This window comes from Elephantulus edwardii, unplaced genomic scaffold (genome assembly GCF_000299155.1).
Source record: "Elephantulus edwardii isolate Elephantulus edwardi_28Jun2011 unplaced genomic scaffold, EleEdw1.0 scaffold00002, whole genome shotgun sequence".
NCBI lineage: Eukaryota > Metazoa > Chordata > Mammalia > Macroscelidea > Macroscelididae > Elephantulus > Elephantulus edwardii.
The window spans coordinates 23,873,882-23,894,430 of NW_006399752.1; the positions used below are offsets into that span (position 1 = coordinate 23,873,882).

A 20,549-nucleotide genomic window follows, 5' to 3' on the forward strand; every position below is an offset into this window, starting at 1 on the left:
ATGCAGGAGGGGAAGACCCTCTATGAGATGGATTGATTCAGTGACTGGGGTCATTGGGATGGGTGTGTCAGAGGCAGTGCGGTTGGTGCAGGATAGAGCAGGGTTTAGGGCTGTTGTGCATAGGGTCGCTATGAGTCGGAAAGGACTCGACGGCACATAACAACAACAACACAACATGTTTCTGGTATTTTCTACTTTCAGTTAAGATTTATCTGAAAACAGCCTTGATATCCCTTTTTTAAGAGTTCCTTCTGAATCCAGCTTGAATCTCTGCCAGTACCAGTTGATGTACCAGTCCTCCTCCTTTGTTTACAATGTTTGCATTCCAGTCACCAATAATTGTTAATGCATCTTAGGTGCATGTTTGATCAATTTCAGGCTTCCAGATTTGCTAGAATTCCTCACTCTATGATAATTGTCACCTTAGTTATTAGTATTTACTGTTTAATGGCAGTGGTATCAACCCAGAAAGCTACAAATCCTCTGAACACTCTTAAATAATTTTCATGCATTTGTTAATACAGTAGTCTCCTGTGGGAAGATCTTTGCATGTGAAAAACAGGGTTTTGTGTGGCTTCTGGACACCAGTTAGAAGGCCTCTCTTGCTTACATACATCCAAACAAAACTTAATCTTCTTGTAAATTAGTGGATCCAACTAATAATCACTCTATGAGACAGAGTAGCACCACCTTATAGGGTTTCCAAAGTTGTTATTTTTAACGAAAGAGACTCATATTTCTCTTACAAAGCAGATGGTGAGTTTGAACCACTAACCTTTCAGGCAGAAATAGAACAATTAACCACTTCGCCACACACACAAACATGCAAAACACTCTTTGTGATTAGTAAATTCTAGTAATCTTCAGTGGTTGACGCTATTTCCTTTGTGGAAGGACTGCTCCACTTTTGCAGATCTCTAAATAGCATTAAGTTACTAAAGAAAAAGATTATTAATGAGGAATGAAACCAAAAAACTAATTGTTCTTTCATTTTTCACATTAGTTACCTTTTAATAGTATAACAGAGCTCAATTTTACCAATACCAGCAGAATTTCAAAAAGAGGTTTGTTAAAAAAGAAAATAAAATAGCAGGACTCTACAAAATCACAATGAAATGTTTACACAGAAAAGAAACAGCAACCTTAAATAGCTCTTCCTTGAGGATATTCTAACTTCCCTTGAATTATGCAGCAAATCCATTCCAGAGAACACTTCAAAAATCTACAACATAAACACCAAAGTATGAGCTCTGGTAGTGGCTTCATAAGGTCTCCACACCCAGAACTTCCCTTTGCCTATCTGGCACCTTTATGTGAATTTAAAAACAGCACTTCCTCCATGACTAGATGATTTGGAAACTAGGATTCTTTTGAGTGGATGAAGCCTTGCATGCAAAGACTAGGCCAGATGTCCACACTCACTGGCCCTGCCCTCTTAGCAGGGTGCCAAGTGCCTACTTAACACAAAATTACCCTCTCCTCCCTTTCTCTTTCTACTCCCACAATCTAAGAGATTGTAGCCAAGTTATCCTTTACCCAAGGTCACAGCCCTAGTCTAGGGAGTGGGTAAGATAATGACAGACTATCAGAGTGAAGTGTCTTTCTAAACTTGATAGAGCAGGAAGATTCTATCTTGCCTAGACTGTGCTGGGAAAGATTTGGTACTAAATCCAGTCATAGCTGGGAGAGTTGTGAATGGATTAAATATATATTCCATTGGTTTCCTACAGCATATATGCCTCAGATTTACATTGTTGTTGTTGTTGTTATGTGCCATCAAGTCGCTTGTGACTCATAGCGACCGTAAGTACAACAGCCCTAAACTCTGGTCTGTCCTGTGCCAATTGCACTGTCTCTGATACACCCATTCCAATTACCACAGGTACTGAATCAATCCACCTCATATAGGGTCTTCCTTCCACCCTAGCAAGCATGATGTCCCTCTCCAAGGACCGGTCTCTCCTTACAACATGTCCAAAGTATTTTAGATGAAGCCTCAGAATCTTTGCCTCCAAGGAGCCAGCTGGTATAACCCTCTCAAGGATGAATCTGTTTGTTTTCCTAGGAGTCCATGGTACCTTCAATACTCTTCTCCAGCACCACAGCTCAAAGGCATCAATTCTCCTTCTATCCTCCCTAGTCATTGTCCAACTCTCTGATGCATAACAAGTGATTGCAAAGACCACAGCCTATATCAGACACACCTTAGTCTCCAGAGAGACACCGTTGCTCCTGAGGACTTTGGAAATGTCCCTAACAGCAGACTTTCCCATCGCAATACGCTTTTTGATTTCCTGACTGCTGGTGCCAAGAGTGTTGACTGTGGAGCCAAGCAAACTAAAGCTGTGAACAATCTCAATCTCTTCACCATCTATCCTGATGCTACCAATTGGTCCAGAAGTGAGAATCTTTGTCTTCTTGGCATTGAGCCTCAATTTATATTGAAGGCTGCAGTCCTTGGCCCTCTGCAGCAAGTGCTTCAGGTCCTCCTCAGTTTCAGCAAGCAGGGTTGTGTCATCTGCATAACACAGATTGTTGATAGATCTTCCACCAATCTTGACCCCACATTTCCCCTCATAGAGCACAGCCTTCAGGATAATCTGTTCTGCATACAGGTTGAAAAGGTATGGAAACAGGACACATCCCTGGCGTACGCCCTTCCCAATTTTGAACCAAGCAGTGCAAGTGTTTCCTTGCTCTGTTCTGATGACTGCCTCTTGGTCCAAGTATGGGTTTCACATTAGCACAATTAAGTGTTCTGGGATTCCCATTTTTCTCAGAGTCAACTGAAGTTTGTTATAGACGTGCCTAATTCATTCCATTAACCTCCTACTCATTAAACCATTGTCATATGTAGACCCTGTGAGACATCTTTTGAAGCAGTCCTTTCATTCATGTTGCTGTTCCTGCTGTTACATTCCATCAAGTCAGAGGCAACACATAGCTGACCCTCCCCAGTGGGTTTTCAGAAGCAGTTAATGCATGGGAAAAGACTGCCCATCCTCCTGAAGCAGAACATCCAGTGGATTCAAACCATATGTCTTCAGAATTGCAGTACAGCTTCTTACCACTAGGCCACCTGAGCTTTTTTCTACACAGCAGCTGGTGGATTCTAAGCATGTGCCTTTGGGTTTGCAAGGTGGCTTCTTATCACTAGGCCACCAGAACTCCCTTTTAGACTCATTTTTTTTCCCTTGAGCTACTGACCTCTAATAGACTCACTTTTTAAAAATGGACATCCTTCACAAATTTTAAATTTCCAAAATATATTATTTTTGAAATTGCAGTTCTCTTAACTGCACACCCAGAATTGTCAAGTCAAAAGCTCCTTCTTGTTTTATCTTTAGGTGCCATCAAGCCAACTGCTTACTCACAGAAACTCTATCAATAAGAGATTGAGACTCTCCCTATCCTGTGTCATCCTCACAGGCTCAGCCATGCAGAACCCTATTGTTACAGCTACTCCAATCCATCTGAATAAGGGTATTTCTCTTTTTTTTATGACCCTCTACTTTTCCCAAGGAACTCTGTTAGAGTAGTGGATAAGGAGTTGCACTGCCAGCTCAAAAACAGGTTGTTCGAATCCATTAGCTTCTCCTCAAAAGAAAGAAGGGCAGTGCCCTCCAGTGGGATGAACTGCAATTCCTTATGTACTAGGCCGCGAGAGCTTCCAAGAAGTTCCTTATTGTTGTGTACCATCCAACCAGAATCCACTCATAGCTGACCCTCCAGTGGATATTCAGAGGCAGTAAATTGCTTGGAAGAAGGCTGCCCATCTTTTTCTCACAGAGCATCTCATGGATTCAAACTGCATCCCTTTGGGATGACAGCAGAGATCCTTCCTTCTAGGACACCAGAGCTCCCTAAAAGTTCCCTCATGTTGCTTTGTGCTGTTGAGTCAATCACGACCTGTAGTGATCCCATGAACAATGGCACAGAACTTGCCCTATCCTGAGCTAACTTCACCATCCTCAACACACTTGATTCCATTCACACAGTCATTCTGTCAGTCCTTCTCATCTAGGGTCTGTCTTACATTGACCTTCTACCCTTCCAAGCATGATGTCCTTCACCAAGGACTGGTCCAAGAATGATCCTTAGAGAGGGAAGGATGACAAAATTTCATCTCACATACTTTGGGCATATTGCTAAGAGATGCTATTCCTTGGAGATGCCCAAAGTATGTCAGACAGAGTTTCAAAATCCTTGCCTCCAAGCAGTAACCAGGTTTCACTCTCTCTAGGGAAGACATATTTGTTCTCTTGGCAGTCTATAGTATGTTCAGTACTCTTCTCTAGCACCAGAACTCAAAGGCATCAGTTCTTCTGTCATCTTTAGTCATTATTCAGTTCTAAGATGCATAGCAAGCAATTGAGAAGACCATGACTTAAGAAGACCATGGAGCACCTTACTCCTAGATGACCCTAATATGATCAGTTATTGAGTTCATAAACTACTGTTTGGAAGGCTATCAAGATAACAGAAACTAAATCCTTTATATACCTGCTCCTCACTTATCTCACTAACAGGAATTTTTAACTTCTGACAGAAAACTCAGTAACAAAAGAATGTTCTGTTATCAATCTGGATTTCCCTTCTATATTCCATTCTCATCTTGCAGAGACCTTCATAACTGTCAGGCTTACTGCTCTCTAGAAGGCCTCTTGCTTGTCCTGTCCCCACAACCAGAGTCATCATTGTAACTCCTCATACGTACATAAAACTGAGATTTTAAGGGAGCCTTTCTGAGATGGATCCGAGCATGGACAGAGAGGCACTGAAGAAGGCAGAGGTGACGGGAGTTGCGGCTGCTACTCTCTTTTACTCACATGCCCTAGAGGGTAAGTCCTATAGAAGGAAGGATGCTGAGGGTAATTCGGGGGGGTGGGAGCTCCAGCAGAAGCGTAACTACTCCTCCTCCATCATGGATCTCTCATATGTTCTGTCAGCTATCAGGCTCTCTGCCTTGGATTCTAAACGTTCAATGCACAGCAATGCCTAATTTGTTTATCTGGATTCCTCCACAGCCCACAAGGAGGCGGCAGTCAGTTGACACTGCCATGGAGAAGACTGTGGGAGGGAGAGTCATGGGACAGGCAGCTATCTCCACTGCCTGCCTTGATCCTTAACTTTGCCAATTGCCAGAATCCCAGAGCCACCAACTGTACCTCTAGTCTAGCCACCAGGCCCTATGTCTGCGCCAGCACCAGCCCTGATGGCAGGGTCTTGGGTCGAGAGCATCGTAGTGAGGAGATATAACACTTCTAAGGGTCTAGCCTCTCCCTGCTATGTTCTCCTTCTTCTTGCATAAAGCCCCTTTGTACAACAACTTGGTCTTTGGAAGCTTACCATGCTTGTTTGGTGAAACCAACTTCTGATATGTACATATCTGTACACTGCATGACAATGAAAGCATGAATTATTTCGGGAGAAGAGGCAACAATATTTGGAATTAAAAGATCTTAAGTAAATGTTTTATACTATCATTTTAACAATTTTCTCTCTCGTGTTCCCTGCTATAAACTAAGAAAAAGGCTTACTACTATCAATCACAAATCTGTATTGTAAATTACAGATCAAATCCTCCTTAGCCTTACTTAGCAGTCAGATCAGGAGACATTACATTGGACAAGTCTGCTGTCAGGGGCTTCTCCAAATTACTGAGTAGCAATGATATACACTTGAAGACTCAGGTGCATCTGATACGGCCATGATCTTTTAATCACTTGCTATGTTGGGCCAGTCTTTCATTGTTTTTGTTCAGATATTCCTCTAGGTCATATAGCCCTGGTGTAAAAGTTGCTGTACAGTGGTAACTTGTGGTTGCTGTGAGGCTGAACACTGTGACACTGATGTGTCAAATGTGTTAATGGTGGGTCACCCAATGCTGACAGAGAGCAGGGTAGAGCTCCCCGATTAAAACAAGTTTAGGAGGAGGAGTGGCATCCACTTCTGTAATAGCTTGCTTCCAGAAACCCTATGAACCTGGAGAGAGGATGAAAGATACCCAAGCGTTGAGGACTCCCCTTCATAGGGTCGCTATGAGTCGCATGTGTCTTGACAGCACTTAACAACAATAACAACATGTTGATAGTTGTAGAGGGGCTTCAGGTCTCTTGTTCATAGGGTCGCTATGAGTCGCATGTGTCTTGACAGCACTTAACAACAATAACAACATGTTGATAGTTGTAGAGGGGCTTCAGGTCTCTTGTTCATAGGATCGCTATGAGTTGTGTTCAACTTGAAGGCAATCAACAACAACAACATACATTGAAGAGTTGCACAGTGAATAAAGATGATGGAAAAAGATTTGATGCCTTTGAGTTTTGGTGTTGGAGAAGAATACTGAGTATCCCATGGACTGGAAAAGAACACATAGATATGTCTTAGGAAAAGTGCAGACAGAATGCTCCTTGGAGGGACAAAATTTCAGCTCATATATTTTGGGCATATTACTAGGAGATGCTATTCCTCTGAAAGGGACATCATTCTTGGAAAGATAGACTGTCAGTGAAAGAGCGAAAGACCCTTAATGAGATGATTGACACAGTGACTGTAGAAGGACTCAAGTGTGTTAGAGATGATGAGGATGGCACAGGATAGGACAGGGTTCAGGTCTGTTGTTCATAGGATAGCTATGACTCAACTTGATGGCACCTAACAAGAAACAGCCGCCTTACCTACACTCACCTAAAAATATTGGAGTTTCTTTGATGTTTCTTCATGGATCAACATCATTATCTTCTATTAATCTTTCCCAGAATTAACTATGTTACATTTTCATTTTCAGCTCCAAACTGATGGTATTTTTATACTGTTAATGGTGTGTAATTCTTTCTTAGAAGGGAAGCAAGAGGAAATAGGTTTGCGTATTAGTCAGAGGGATTTTAGCCAAATAAAATGAAAAATTTCCTGGTAGGCAGGACAGTACAACTGACAATGGGTCAATGGTGGGGATGGGTGTGATGTGAAATGTATAAGTCTGGAAACAAACGAGATTCTTATCTGTCTGGAATTCCTTAGACAAAGCCTGTCTGATGAATGGGGCATAGACTTCCAGACCTACAGTGCTATTTCTGCTCTACATAATTGAACACGGCAGACAAACATCAAATGCATACCCATAAGCCGAATCACATAAACAGGAACACTGGCCCAGTGTTTCTTACACAGGAGTGCAGATGGTGTTTGAGGGAAGAGTTATTCACTGCTGTGCAGGTCAGCTGGAACATTGCAGAATGGTTTTCACATCCCTATATGCCTTGAAGAAATTGAATGATGGTCTTATACAATATTTGTGTTTTAGTCACTGCCCTATTTCACCCAGCACAATACCCTCTCATGTTGACAAATTGTTGTTTGTTATTTAGTGTTGCAACTTGTTATTGTTATTGTGTATTATCAAGTTGGAACTGATTTATAACTGCACCAACCCCCAGCCCCTCCAGTGGGTTTTCAGAGGCAGTAAATCACAGCAGAGGTATTTGCCCATCCTTCTCCTGTAGAGCAGCTTGTGGATTCAAACTGCATACCTTAAGAGCTGGCAGCACAATTCCTTCCCACTAAGCTGCCAGAGCTCCTCGTGTTGCAAGTACTCCATTAATATCAAAAGATTAAGGAAGATAGAGTCATTCTTGAATGGTTACTAGGTCTGGGAAGTGAAGGAAAGGTGGACAAAAATTAGTGAGTAGGTAATAACTTATGGATATTGAGTCAGAAAGAAAAAAACAACAAATGTCTTGCAGAAAGTATAACCAGGATGCTCCTTAGAAGCAAGGATGGTGAAACTTTGCCTCATGTACTTTGGACATGTTGTTAGGATAGGCCAATCCTTGAAGAAAAACATCATGCTTGGAGAGTGGAGGGTCAGCAAAATAGAAGAGGACCCTCAATGAAATGGATTGAGGCAGTGGTTGTAACAATTGGTTCAAGCAGATCAGAGATAATGAGGATGACACGAGATAGGGCAGAATATATTATCTGCTGTCCCTGAGATCACTGTGGGTCATAGATGACTCCATGGCACTTGACAACAATAATGACAACATTGAGTCAGAACCACCCAGAGCTGAACCTCCAGTGAGTTTCTATAACTGTAAATTGGACAGGAGAAGAATACCTCTCCTTTCCCCAACGTGGATTGGTGCTGCCAGAGCAGTTAGCCACACAAGTCCATATAGACTACTATGTGAGCATATTATTAAGATGGGTGAGAGGAATAGCAGTAGATGATAGGGATATGATAAGCTCAATATCACTAAAGAAAGGGAAGGTACAAAGACATATAGAAGGGTAAATGAAAATCAGAATTACAAATAGGAGGGAATAAAAGTACAATTTTATTGCAGATATTAAAAGTGATGTTAGAGAACAAAATGTGTGTTGGATAAAAAATGAATTTGCTCTCTAACTTTTGCTCAAAATACAGTAAAAGAAAAAGAAATCAAATAACTTACTGCATAAACCAATCTGTCAAGGACCTTTTAAGTACTAAAGAAGAATGTCACTTTGAAGACTAAATATCTCATCGTACTCATGGGATTTTCAGTTACTCTCTATGCATGTGAAAGTTAAACAATGACTAAGAAAAACCGAAGAACTGAAGACATTCAATTATGTTCCCAAAGATTGTTGAATCTATGATGGACTGCGTAAGGAACAAACAAATTTGTCTTGAGCCCACATACTCAGAAGCAAGGATTCTTAGTATCACACACTTTAGCATGTTGTCAGGAGGAGCAGTCCTTGAAAAAAGACATCTTGCATTTTGCTTGCAAAGTTATAGGATTAGCGAAAGAGAGGATAACCTTCAATGAGCTAGATTGACAATGACTTTAACAGTGGGGCTTTGCACAGCAGAGTGTGTGGGGCTAGTGCAAATTGACAAGGGTTTCATTCTTTTGTTCCCTGGAGGAATATGAGTCAGAGCCTACTCAACAATACCTAATCACAACAAGCCACCCTGCCTCTTTGAGTCCCATTTCATCTGTAAAATGGAAGAAAGCAACATGCTCTTCACAGAAATATGAAGATAAATGAAATCTGAACAATCCAGCACAGGGCATTACAAGCCCAAGAGTTTGTTCGCTTCTGTATAACTCCCTTTTAAACCATTTGTGAATCTGAAGAAATGAAATTTGTAAGCCACTAACTTTTATGAAGGACATTGCTCTAAGTTACTTCACCACAATCAATAATTTCTGCAACTGTGTATTTATTTATAGACATAATGATGCAACTTCTCATGCTGAACAGTAGATGTCGTTTTGTTTTGTTTTGTCTTGTCTTGTTAGGGATCAGAGAAAATCTGTCTCCCTTGTCACTGTTAGTTGTCATTCAGTTGACTCTGACTCATGCAACCTCAGATTCAGCAGAACTAAATGATGTTGAGGGAGCTCTAATGGCTTAGTGCTAAGGAGTTGTGTTACCAACTCAGAGGCACATGGTTCAAATCTACCAGCTGCTCAGCAGGAGAAAAATGGGCAATCTCCTCTTGTGCAATTTCCAGCCTCTGAAAACCCCCTGGAGGGTCAGCTAAGATTGGTTCCAGATGGATGGCACACAACAACAACAAATGTTGTCTGGTCTTCTGCTGCCCTCACAATCACAAGTCTATTTGAATCGATTGTTTCAACTGTTGTGACAATACCTCTCCTTCACCCTTGCTTGCCCTCTACTTCATCAAACGCAATGTCCTCTTCCAGCAACTGCTCCTTCTCGGTGGTATGCAAAGCAAGTCAGGTCCAACAAGCATCTATCGTGATTTGTATTCATTGACAATATTTTTGAATGTATAAACAGATTCCAAGTCCTTACTTTCTACATTCTCTTGGTCTGGAAACTTCATTGAAACCTGTCTATTATGTGTGGCCTTGTGTTGTTGTTGTTATGGACCATCGAGTTGGAACTGACCCATAGTTGGCCCTCAGCAGGTTTTCAGAGGCAGATAATCGCACAGGAGTACACTGCTCATCCCTCGGCTGTGGAGCAGCTAGTGGATTTGAACCACGTGCTTTCAGGATTGCCGCACAACTTCTTGCCACTGTAGCATCCAGCATTATGGCAACATATGAGCCACCACAGTACATCAAACCGACAGCTGGGTGACAACCTTCTTTTTTTACCACTAGCAAAAATCTTTTTTTTCCCATACAATAATGGGACTGTGGTAAGGAAAAACGTTTAGAAAAGAAAAAAGTAAAAAATATAGGAGATAAATCTTGTCTATCACTGACTTTGAGTGCACGATTGAGTGAGGACCAACTCGTTGCCGACCTTCTAGTGAGTTTTCAGAGGCAGTTAATGGCACAAGATTGCCCATCCTTCTCCTGCTCAACAGCTGATGGATTTGAACTGCATGCTTTTGGGATTGGAGCACAGCTTCTTATCGGTAGGCCACCAGAGCTCAAAAATAATATTATTCCCACCAAATACAGAAGGCCGGTTGGCAAGATGACTGAATAGTTATATAAATTATCCATTATACTAGGTTTTGTAAAGAAATGGATAGTTTAATACCACTTCTTTTTTTCTTGGAAAGCAGTGACCAAACCTGATCTTTTTAATAACTAAAAAATGTGATGTGTCTGTTTCAGAAATGTGGAGCTGGCTTCTTTCGTGCCCTATCAGGAGAATGTCTGCCCTGTGACTGTAACAGTAACTCCAATACATGCTTAGACGGCTCTGGATTCTGTGTGGTAAGTTGAGGACATCTGTCATGCTTCACGTATTTCACTGTACATAGAATACTCTTTCTCAATGGTTGAGCTACCTAGGAGCAAGCAGATAATCAAGCTTTTCCTACCCTTCATCCTTTTTCCCGTAAAATCCATGCTATAAACTCCTCATGATTGTAAGGGGTTGTCAAGGCCTACGTGCGAAGGAGCTCCCTAGAGTAAGTCCTCCCCGTCCTCAGCAGCTGGTTTCCTGCTGTAGGCCCGTGGTGATGAGAGTTGGAAATAATGTGCAGAGAAGGAAATCATCCATCCAAATTCCTCCGTAATAGTATAGTTCACCATATGTTTGGCTTCTTGCCACAGAAACCAGGGGAATAAAATAGTTGTTTCATGGCTTACTTGAGAACGTAAGGTAATCAGGTCTATAGACTGAAATAAGGGGCAGGAGGGAAGTTTACGTTTTTGAACCAAGTAACTAGCAAAAATAAAGTTGTGACCTTGTGGTATTTGTAATTTGTTATTTAAGCACTCAAGAGACTTTTCTGTTCCCTTAACTGGAATGAATTCTTCACTAGAATGGTCTTCAGTGAAGCATTAATAGAGATTTATAAAAGAGCTGAAGGAGCCTTCCAGCAGGGATGTGTTTTCTACATATGTCCCATTTTTTCTCTGAAAGGACCAACAACTTCATAAGAAAAGATTTTTTTTTTAATTTCCATTCATTCATTGTTGCACATTTGTCCCCTCCCACGGCTCCCCCCACTCCCAGAACACAACCCTCTTGGAAAAGTAAAAGAAAAATTCTTTCATTGTTTTACAAACCCTCCCTCAGGTCCACTCCACCATGTAGCCATTGCTCTAGACTCCTGTCATGACAGAAATACCTAATCACATATCTCTTTTAAACAGTTTTCTCCCTCCTCTGTTTCAGTGCAGTATACATTACTGAACCCATCTTACTCAGTCTCTCCACAATCCCAAGGTCTGTCCCATTCTACAACAGTGGCACCATGCAATATTTGTCCTTTTGTGGCTGGGATATTTCACTCAACATAATGTTCTCCAGAGTCAAACATTTTTAATAATATTGTGTGAGTTCCTTGTTTTTCAATGCTGCGTAGTATTCCATTGTGCGAATACACCACAGTTTCTCTATCCATTCGTTTGTTGATGGGCACTTAGGTTGTTTCCAACTCCTTGCTATTGTGAACAAAGCTGCAATAAACATGGGTGTGCATATATCTGCTTGGATGTCAGTTATGGTCTCTTCAGGGTATATTCCCAGTAGTGAAATTGCTGGGTCAAATGGTATCTCTATTTGCAACTTTTTGAGAAAGCGCCATACCGCTTTCCACAGGGGTTACACCATTTTACACTCCCACCAACAGTGAATAAGGGTTCCAGTTTCCCACAACCTCGCCAGCATTTGTTGCTTGCTGTTCTGTTAAATTTTGCTATTTTGACTGGGGTGAGATGATATCTCATAGTTGTTTTAATAATAAAATATTTTAAAACCGTTTCCAGAAATGCTTTCAGTAGAAGTCATGTTGTTGTAGAGTACCATTGAGTCAGAACTAACTGGTAGCTGACCCTCCAGTGGGTTTTCAGATTCAGTTAATCGAAGGGAAGAAGATTGGCCATCTTTCTCCTGCAGAGCAGCTGGTGGATTCAAACTATGAGCCTTTGGTACTGCAGCAAAGCTTCTTACCACTAGGCCAAAGCTTCCTGTAGAAATAAATCATAGAAGGTACTCTGTGATCTTTTTTTTATTAATGAATTATTTTGATAGTTGCTCCTTGAGGCAAAAGAGGCTTTCAAGAGCTCCTGGAGTATCTCTGCATAAGCTACATGAATACTTGATTGAATACACCTATTTACCTCAAAATTAGCATCATTATCCCTATTAAATAGATCACTTTGACTGTGTGACTGTAAGAAGCCTCCAAGGCATGGACATGAAGGCACCCCTCCTCTCTTTTCTCATTTACTGCATTAAAATGCAAAGAAGAGCTTATTTCTTTGAATCTAGGAGTTGTCATTTTTCTAGGAACAAAGAGAACTGAGTGGTAAAACACCAAATGTATCACTTTGTAGTTTTTTGTTTAGTCTTGATATTTCTTGTTTTCCCCTTCTCCTGGCTTTTTAAATAGCCATTACATACAGGATGTCCTCTATTGTGGTGTAGGCAAATGCAGCTGCTAAAGTCTAGCCCTTTCTAATGCTTCTATCTCCGGCTTCCTGTTATTTTAATCCCAGTGACACTTTGGGAGAAAAAAAAAGTGTGCGTATGGATATATGTATATCGATATACACTTGAATTAATAATTTACATCTCTGGTAATCTGACTATTAAAGCCAATTTATTATCAGTTTTATTAACATATGAGTCCAAAGTGTCTGGTAGGCTCATCAGCTGCTATTACTCAAGTAGTAAGAAGAGGGAAGACCGAGCTCAACCAAAGCGGACTAGAGGGCTTCCTACCAGTGTTTATGGGGAGAAGTGGCAAAGCCACTCTCCCTTCCAGTGAGGTTGTCAGAATGGGGCAATGATGGCTTCATCTTTGAGACATGTTGGCTAGGAGCTGAGTGCTGATCCCTGCATGGCCAAGGATTAGGAAAATGTAACAATGAGGCAAATTTCAAGAAGTTATTGAAACCCAGTGCCCACAGTAAGCTACAGGCATGAGAAAGCATTCGTGTGGAGCCTGCTGCTTATTTGCTGGTTCTAAGAACTGAGAATGCTTGCTGGGCATTTCATCCCTGTGAGGGTTTATGAATTTGAAAAGAGGCTGTGGTTCTGTTAGATGGTGCTATGAAGTTGGGGAAGAGGTAGGTGCAAACCATGGCTATAAGCAAAATCTTTGTTGAGTTGGAAAAATGCAGACTGTTCACCACAGGTTAGTAAATAAGCACCAGTAACCTTGCTTCTGGGTTAATCTTGACACTGCATTTGAGAAAGATGCGGCAGTCTGCTTCCTTAAAGATTTACAGCCTTGGAAACCCCAGGTGGGCATTTCTACTCTGTACTGTAGGGTTGCTATGCATCAAAATCTATGCAAAGACAAGGACTGAGTTTGGAAATGCATTTCTCCCATTTTCCACAAACAAGCAAAATCACATTTTGCTTTATTTTGCTTTTATTCTGAAGGCTAGCAATGCCTCTGTATCTGTTTTGTCCTCCCCGTCTTTTACTAATTCTTCCTCAATTCTAATATCCAGTTTCTGCTTGTCCTTTTACTTTATAGACTTATTTTTAAGTACTAACCAATTAAGCAACACAACCTAGAGTAAGCAAAGTAATGCTATCGTTTTAGTTGTATCGAACAGCCTACATTTCTTCACAAGAGAAACACTAACCCTTAAAATTCAGAAAGACAATGAAGTTAAAAGCAGCTTAATTAATAAAATCTAACATGTATTTGGTATCTTCCTAAGGTTCACTTTGCATCTTACTAGAACAGGAGCACAGTGGACAATGCTTTCACTTGGTCAGATAATCAGGGCTCAGAGTAACCCTGATAACATTAATGAACAAGGTGTCCTCTCCAGGAAAATTCTAGAAGGAGACACTGAAAATAAAGTGGATGGAAGAAAACAGAAGGAAAAAACCCAAGTGACTCATGGTAGGAAGGACTGGTTATAGGTAACCAGATTTTATTCCAGAATCTAGACTGTAGGCACAGACAATGAAGAATGTCCATAACTAAGGCCAGTTACTGTCTAAAAAGAGTTGGGTCTCAGTAGTTAAGGAGAAAATTAGAAGTCTATTGGCTTTGTCTTGGAAAGGCTACTGTTGGAATGCTTCACCTCACATACACTGGACATGTTGCTCATTGAAGGTTCTATTCCTTGGAGAAGAACATGATGCTGGAAGCACTGGAGGGTCGGTGAAGGAGAGGGAAGACCCTCAGTGTGCTTCAATGGGCTCTTGTGTGCCAGGAAGTATGAGGATGGTGCAGGAAAGAACAAGGTTCAGATCTTTTGCTCATAGGGTCACTATGAATTGTGCTCATTGAGACAGCACCTAAAGGCTAACAACATTGGCAAGAACCAGAGTGAAGGAAACCTGACTTGAAGTTTATCACTAATACTGGGCTCCTTGAGTACCTCTAGATTAATGTGCTTGTTGAGCTCATATATCTATTTAACATATGGATATTTATTAAGTGTCACATAGACATTTAGTGACAGACATTATTCGAAGCTCTAAGTAGTTCCCATTGTGCGGGCCAAAAGGCTGAACTCCTATTTGAAAATATTTATGGACGTTGCCAACATCCTAAAGCTCCTGGTACTAGGACTATATATAATATCTTTACAAATGTGCAGAATCTTCAACTGCTCCATGCAAATACAGTATAAACTAAAAAGGAAATTTAGACATCTGTGCAAACCTTGCAGAAAAACACCTAAATATTCATTGAATATTGAAATCATTAAAAGACCTAAAAAAAAAAGAATGGAATTGAGGGAAACCCACCAAATCATTAAATATTTACATCCAGCTCAACGCTTAGTGGCTGTGAGTCAGAACCAACTTGATAGCAGCAAGTTTGAGGTTTTAACTGGAAATATGAGTGAGATTTATTTTCTTTGTATTTTAGAATATGCCAGCCAAGATTTTTCTGCAGCTATTTGTGATAATTTTGTCATTAAAAAGATAGATTGGCATGACATCATTTCTAGCTTTTTTACATTTGATATGTTGCTTAATCTACTTCTAATTTACTTCTCTGAGCTTCAAAATCACCATCTGTAAGTGAGAGATGTTAACACTTTAATGGAGAACAAATAGTAAAACTCAGTAAATGTGAGTATGTGTGTGTGTGTGTGTGCAAGCGTGCATTCAAATACCCAACCTTAAATTCAGTGGAGTAAAGAAGCAATCCGATATATTAAAGGATAATGAATTTTTATGAGTTTTAGAACATAATTAAAACCCTATCAGAAAAGCAACAATATTACATGTTTAATTTCTGCAAACAGCAGTGTTTTCCTCATGATTGTTAAATCCTCCTTTGTTACACATGTAAGGCAGAAATTTATATCGCAGTAAGACCAAGTGTGTGTGATCAACAAACCAGCCTATCATTAGCTCTCCAAGAGCCAGAAGAAATTATATTGTTCCTTTTTTTACTTGAAACTGTAACATTGGTATCTAGATCAAGTGCATAGTCTTTAGTCTGAAGTTTTCTTTTTCAATATTATAATCCTGAAAAAAATATAAACATTTTAAGATATTAATTTAGCTACAGTTTTGAAACATCACCATATTTTATACACAAAAAATTCTAGGTACATATAACTTAATGCTTTGAGTATTCAGTTTAAGATTATGACAGGAAGTAAATATAGGTAAGGTCCCAAATCAATCCTGAAATTATTCCAACTCCTGTACTCTCTACCTTAACTAATGACAGCACCAGTCTGCCAGTCTTCTTAGATGCCTCAGCTTCTTCACCAACAACTAACTTTTCCTCTTCACCAACACTGATTTAGCACTAAGTCCTACCAATCAAGCCAAGAAAGCAAAACCCGTCTTCTATAAGTTCCCACATCATCTCCAACTATTGTGCTTCCCTTCGTCATCAACTCTCCTTCCTCTTTAACACTAGCCTTAGAGAAATATTTTTAAAAACCAAAACCAAAGCATGATCAAGGTCTTCCCCTTTTTAAGAGCTCCTTAATTGTAACTTGTCATACTGAGCTTCTCACCGCCACCTATACGTGTTGTGTACTTTCACACTTTGTACCTGAAATTGTGTGCTTCTCTGATGATAAAGTTCATTGAGAGTTGTGTTGCTAATCCAAAAGCCACATGCTTCTCTGATGATTTAAATCCACCAGAAGCTCTAGAAGAGAAAGACGGACAATCTTCTGTTCAATTTGCCCCTCAAAAATCCACTGGAAGGTTAACTGTGAGTTGCTTCTAATTTGAGAGCAATAAGTTAGAGTTTTGAGTCTTCTCAACCAGAAATGTATTGCATACTTTTCAAGACCTAGTCTTAATGGCATCTCCTCCATTAAGTCCTCTTCACCTGTCTCAGAAAGAACGAGAAGCTGGTTTTCCCTTTGTCCTATAGCAAATACGTACTTTGTATATCTAGCTGTACCATACAGTTGTAATTGTAAACTCAGTTATGGCATATTTTGGGTTTTTTTGTTATTTGCTGTCAGTCAGAATCAACCCATAGCTGAATCCCAAGCAAGTTTTGAGAGTCAGTAATTCACACAGGAGGAGATTGTAGCATACTATATTATTTTTGGTTTATCTCTTGGCTTGCTTTGATTTAAAAGCAAAACCCAGGTAATCTACCATTTAATAACAGTCATTGGTCATTGTCTATCATGCTATCAGCTTAATCTGGGTTTATAAAGTCAATGACTAAATTAGTGAAATAGTAAACTGAGAAAAATTTACCACAGAAGGGCAAGGACTGTAGTCTCCAGTATGGACTAAAGCTCAACATCAAGAAAACAAAGATTCTCACCACTGAACCAATTGGCAGCATCATGACAGATGGAGAAGAGACTGATATTGTTAACTTGTTTGATATGGCTATCAACACGGGGTAAAGGACATGGGAAAGATCCAGTGTGATCTGAAAAGACAGAATGATGGTGAGCATAGTTCAATGATGATTGGTTTTACAAGACCAATGAAAGAGAATGATTGTATTAAATACAATGTGAAGGAAAGATAGTATGAAACAATGTATATGAATTTTATATGCACACCAGTATAAAATGTTTTTAAAAATTTTAAAGTTAAATTGTGATTTATTTCCAAGTCTTTGTATACACAGGCAAATAAAACATAAAAAAAATAGATGAAGTAAAAATTAGCACTCCAAGCATCCAGAGATAAGATTTGGTTGTTTTCTCCCTATGAGCACTTATTCCCTATTGCTGCTTTGGCAGAATTGTTGTTGTTGTTAGGTGCCATTGAGTTGACTTTGACTCATGGAAACCCTATGCCCAATAGCTCTGAACCGTGACCTATCCTGAGCCAATCTCACTGTCTATGACACACCTACTCCCACTAAACCAGTTACTGCGTCAATCCATCTCATCCAAGGTCTTCCTTTCCTGCATTATCCCTCCACTTTTCCACGTTTGATGTCCTTCTTCAAGGACTGGTCCATCCTGGAAACATGCCCAAAGTAATGTGAGACAGAGCTTCAATATCCTTGCATTCAAGGAGAAGCTTGGTTTTATACTTTCTAGAATAGACCTATTTGTTCTATTGGCAGTCCATAATGTTCAATACTCTTCTCCAGCACCACCATCAAAGTCATCAGTTCTTCTGACATCCTAAGTCATTGTCCAGCTTTCTGATGCAAAGCAAGTAATTGTGAGGACCACGGCCTGGATCAGGCACAATTGGGTCTCTAGACTGACGTTGCTATTCTTCAGCACTCCGGATGTATGCCTGACAGCAGATCATCCCAATGCTTTTGATTTCCCAATTGCTGTTTTCCTGCTTGCCAACACTGAGGATTGTGGAACCAACCAAGTTAAAACTGTTAACAATCTCAATGTTTTCTCCATCTATCATGGTGCTCCCAATTGGCCCAGGGTTGAGAATCTTTGTTTTCTTGACATTGAGTTTTAATCCATATTGAAGACCTTTATTACCTTCTGCAACAAATGCTTCGGGCCCTCCTTTATTTCAGTAAGCTTGTGTCATCTTTATAACACAAGTTGTTGGTGAGTCTTCTAACAATCCTGATGCAACTTTCCTCCTCATAAATTCCAGGCTCCCTATTGACCTGTTTTGCATATAGACTGAAAAAGGTATGGAGACAGGACACATTCCTGAGGCACTCTTTTCCTGATTTTACAGTGTTCTGATTTTGAAACTTTCTCTGTTCCAACAACTGCCTCCTGGTCCAAGTACAGGTTTCACATGAGCACAAAGAACTGTCCTGGGATTCCCATTCTTCTCTAGGGTAGCCACAGTTTGTTGTGATCCACACAGTTAGATTTCTTTGCTTAATCAATGAAACATGGATAGTTATACTTCTGGTACTCTCTGCTTTTGGTCAAGTTCCATCTGACATTGGCAGAGATGTCCCTTGTGCTATGTATGGATTCTTCTAAACCCAGTTCGTACCTCTGGTAGTTCTCTGTCGGTATACTGCTCCAGTCATTTTTGGACAATCTTCAACAGGACTTCGCTTCTGTGTGATATTAGTGATATTGTTCAATAATTTTCACACTCTGTCAGATCATCCTTTTTTGGAATGGGTAAAAATACAGATCTCTTTCAATTGATTGACCAGATTGTTGCCCTCCAGATTTCTTGGCACCACCTGGTGAACATATCCAGGGCTACATCTGAAATATATAAATTGTTATGTCCTCAATTCCTGAGGCCTTAATTTTTACCAATTCCTTCAGAGCAACTTGAACTACCTCTTTCGTCATCATTCATTTTTGATCATTGTTATTTCATTAAATCCTTCTGTGTCAGCCAATTCTTTCTGGTACGTTCACTCCATGTATACCTTTTGTCTTCTTTTGATGTTTCATGGATCATACAATACTGAATGATGTCCATAGCATCCTGCAGTATTTCCACTCAAGACGTGAATTTGTTCTTCTGTTCCTTCAGCTTAAGAAATGCTAAACGTCTTTGTCCCTTTTGACTTTCCACCTCCAGCTCTTTGCACATTTCATTATAATACTTTACTTTGTCTTCCTAAACTGTCCTTTGACATCTTCTGTTCTGATTCTTAACTTCCTGCTTTCTTCCCTTTGCTTTGGCTTCATGGTGCTCTAGGGCAATATTCAAAGCCTCTTCCAACATCCACCTAGGATTTTCTTCCCCTTCTGTCTTTATAATGACCTTTTATATTCTTCATAGATTCTCCCACAACTCATCTGGTTTTCATTCATTAAACCCTGATAAAAATCCAAAGCATTCATCAAGCCTTAAGAGAACAGAATCAGAAATTAGCTCATTTTTGCAGCATAGTAAACATCTCCACACAGAAAAATGTCCTAACATCTTGTAACATCTTTTTTTCTTCTGCACAGATGGATTTCATCTGTCCAACAAGGACTCCAACAAATTCGGGCCCAGTCTACAAAACAGCCCTTCCAGATTGCTTATTGTAGCTTAGATTCATGTTAGATCGATTGGGCAAGGCACATTGGTTTTTTTCTGGGATGAGAGACTAACACCAAGGTTGAATGAGCTTTAGGTGTATATTAATTCCCTGTATTTGCTCCAGTCACTATTCTACTTTTTCCTTCATTTGTTCCCACTCCCCAAAAAATGCTTCTGAAGGCTGGCTTAGCACAACCCCAATTATTTAGTGTCATGGCTGTAAGGGAACTATATGTTAGCACGCTGTTGTCTCCACATCATACTTATTTTCCGGTTCCTTATTGATCTGTTAGGCACTCAGAAGAGGTTCCTAAATTCTATTCTACAAACAATTATAGTCTGGGCGTGACAATGCAAGATTGTTAATTTCAAGAATCAAAAAAATAATCCAGTGAGAGTGGCATCTTGTTCACATAAGAAAACATATAAACCATTCTCCTTTTTTCGTGTTGTTTCCGTACACTTTATTGATATTAATCACAGTCACCATACTGTGCATCCATAACCACCATCCAGTTTCCAGTTTTAGTTTGTGTTTGTTCTTAATCACTCTGAACAGAAAATCAATGCACATCAAGCAGTATCCCTCCATTTTTACCTCCCTCTCACCCTTCATAGTTGTTAATAAACTTTGGTCTCTGTGCATGTACCTGTCTTAACAATTACATTTATGTAGAATCATGCACTGTTTTTTGTGCTTGACTTATTTCACACAATATAATGCTCATCCATGTTTTGTTGTTGTTGTTGTTGTTGTT

At 40.0% G+C, this 20,549-nt stretch overlaps 1 protein-coding gene across 2 annotated transcripts in view; it reads left to right on the forward strand.

Moving 5' to 3' along the window:
* Positions 1-20,549, forward strand: part of LAMA4 (laminin, alpha 4) — a 229,742-nt gene that overhangs the window by 72,674 nt on the left and 136,519 nt on the right. For both annotated transcript variants that reach the window (XM_006879028.1, XM_006879027.1), the window contains exon 2: positions 10,596-10,697. In XM_006879028.1, the coding sequence (XP_006879090.1) occupies positions 10,596-10,697 (102 nt within the window). The remainder of the gene's footprint in view (positions 1-10,595; positions 10,698-20,549) is intronic.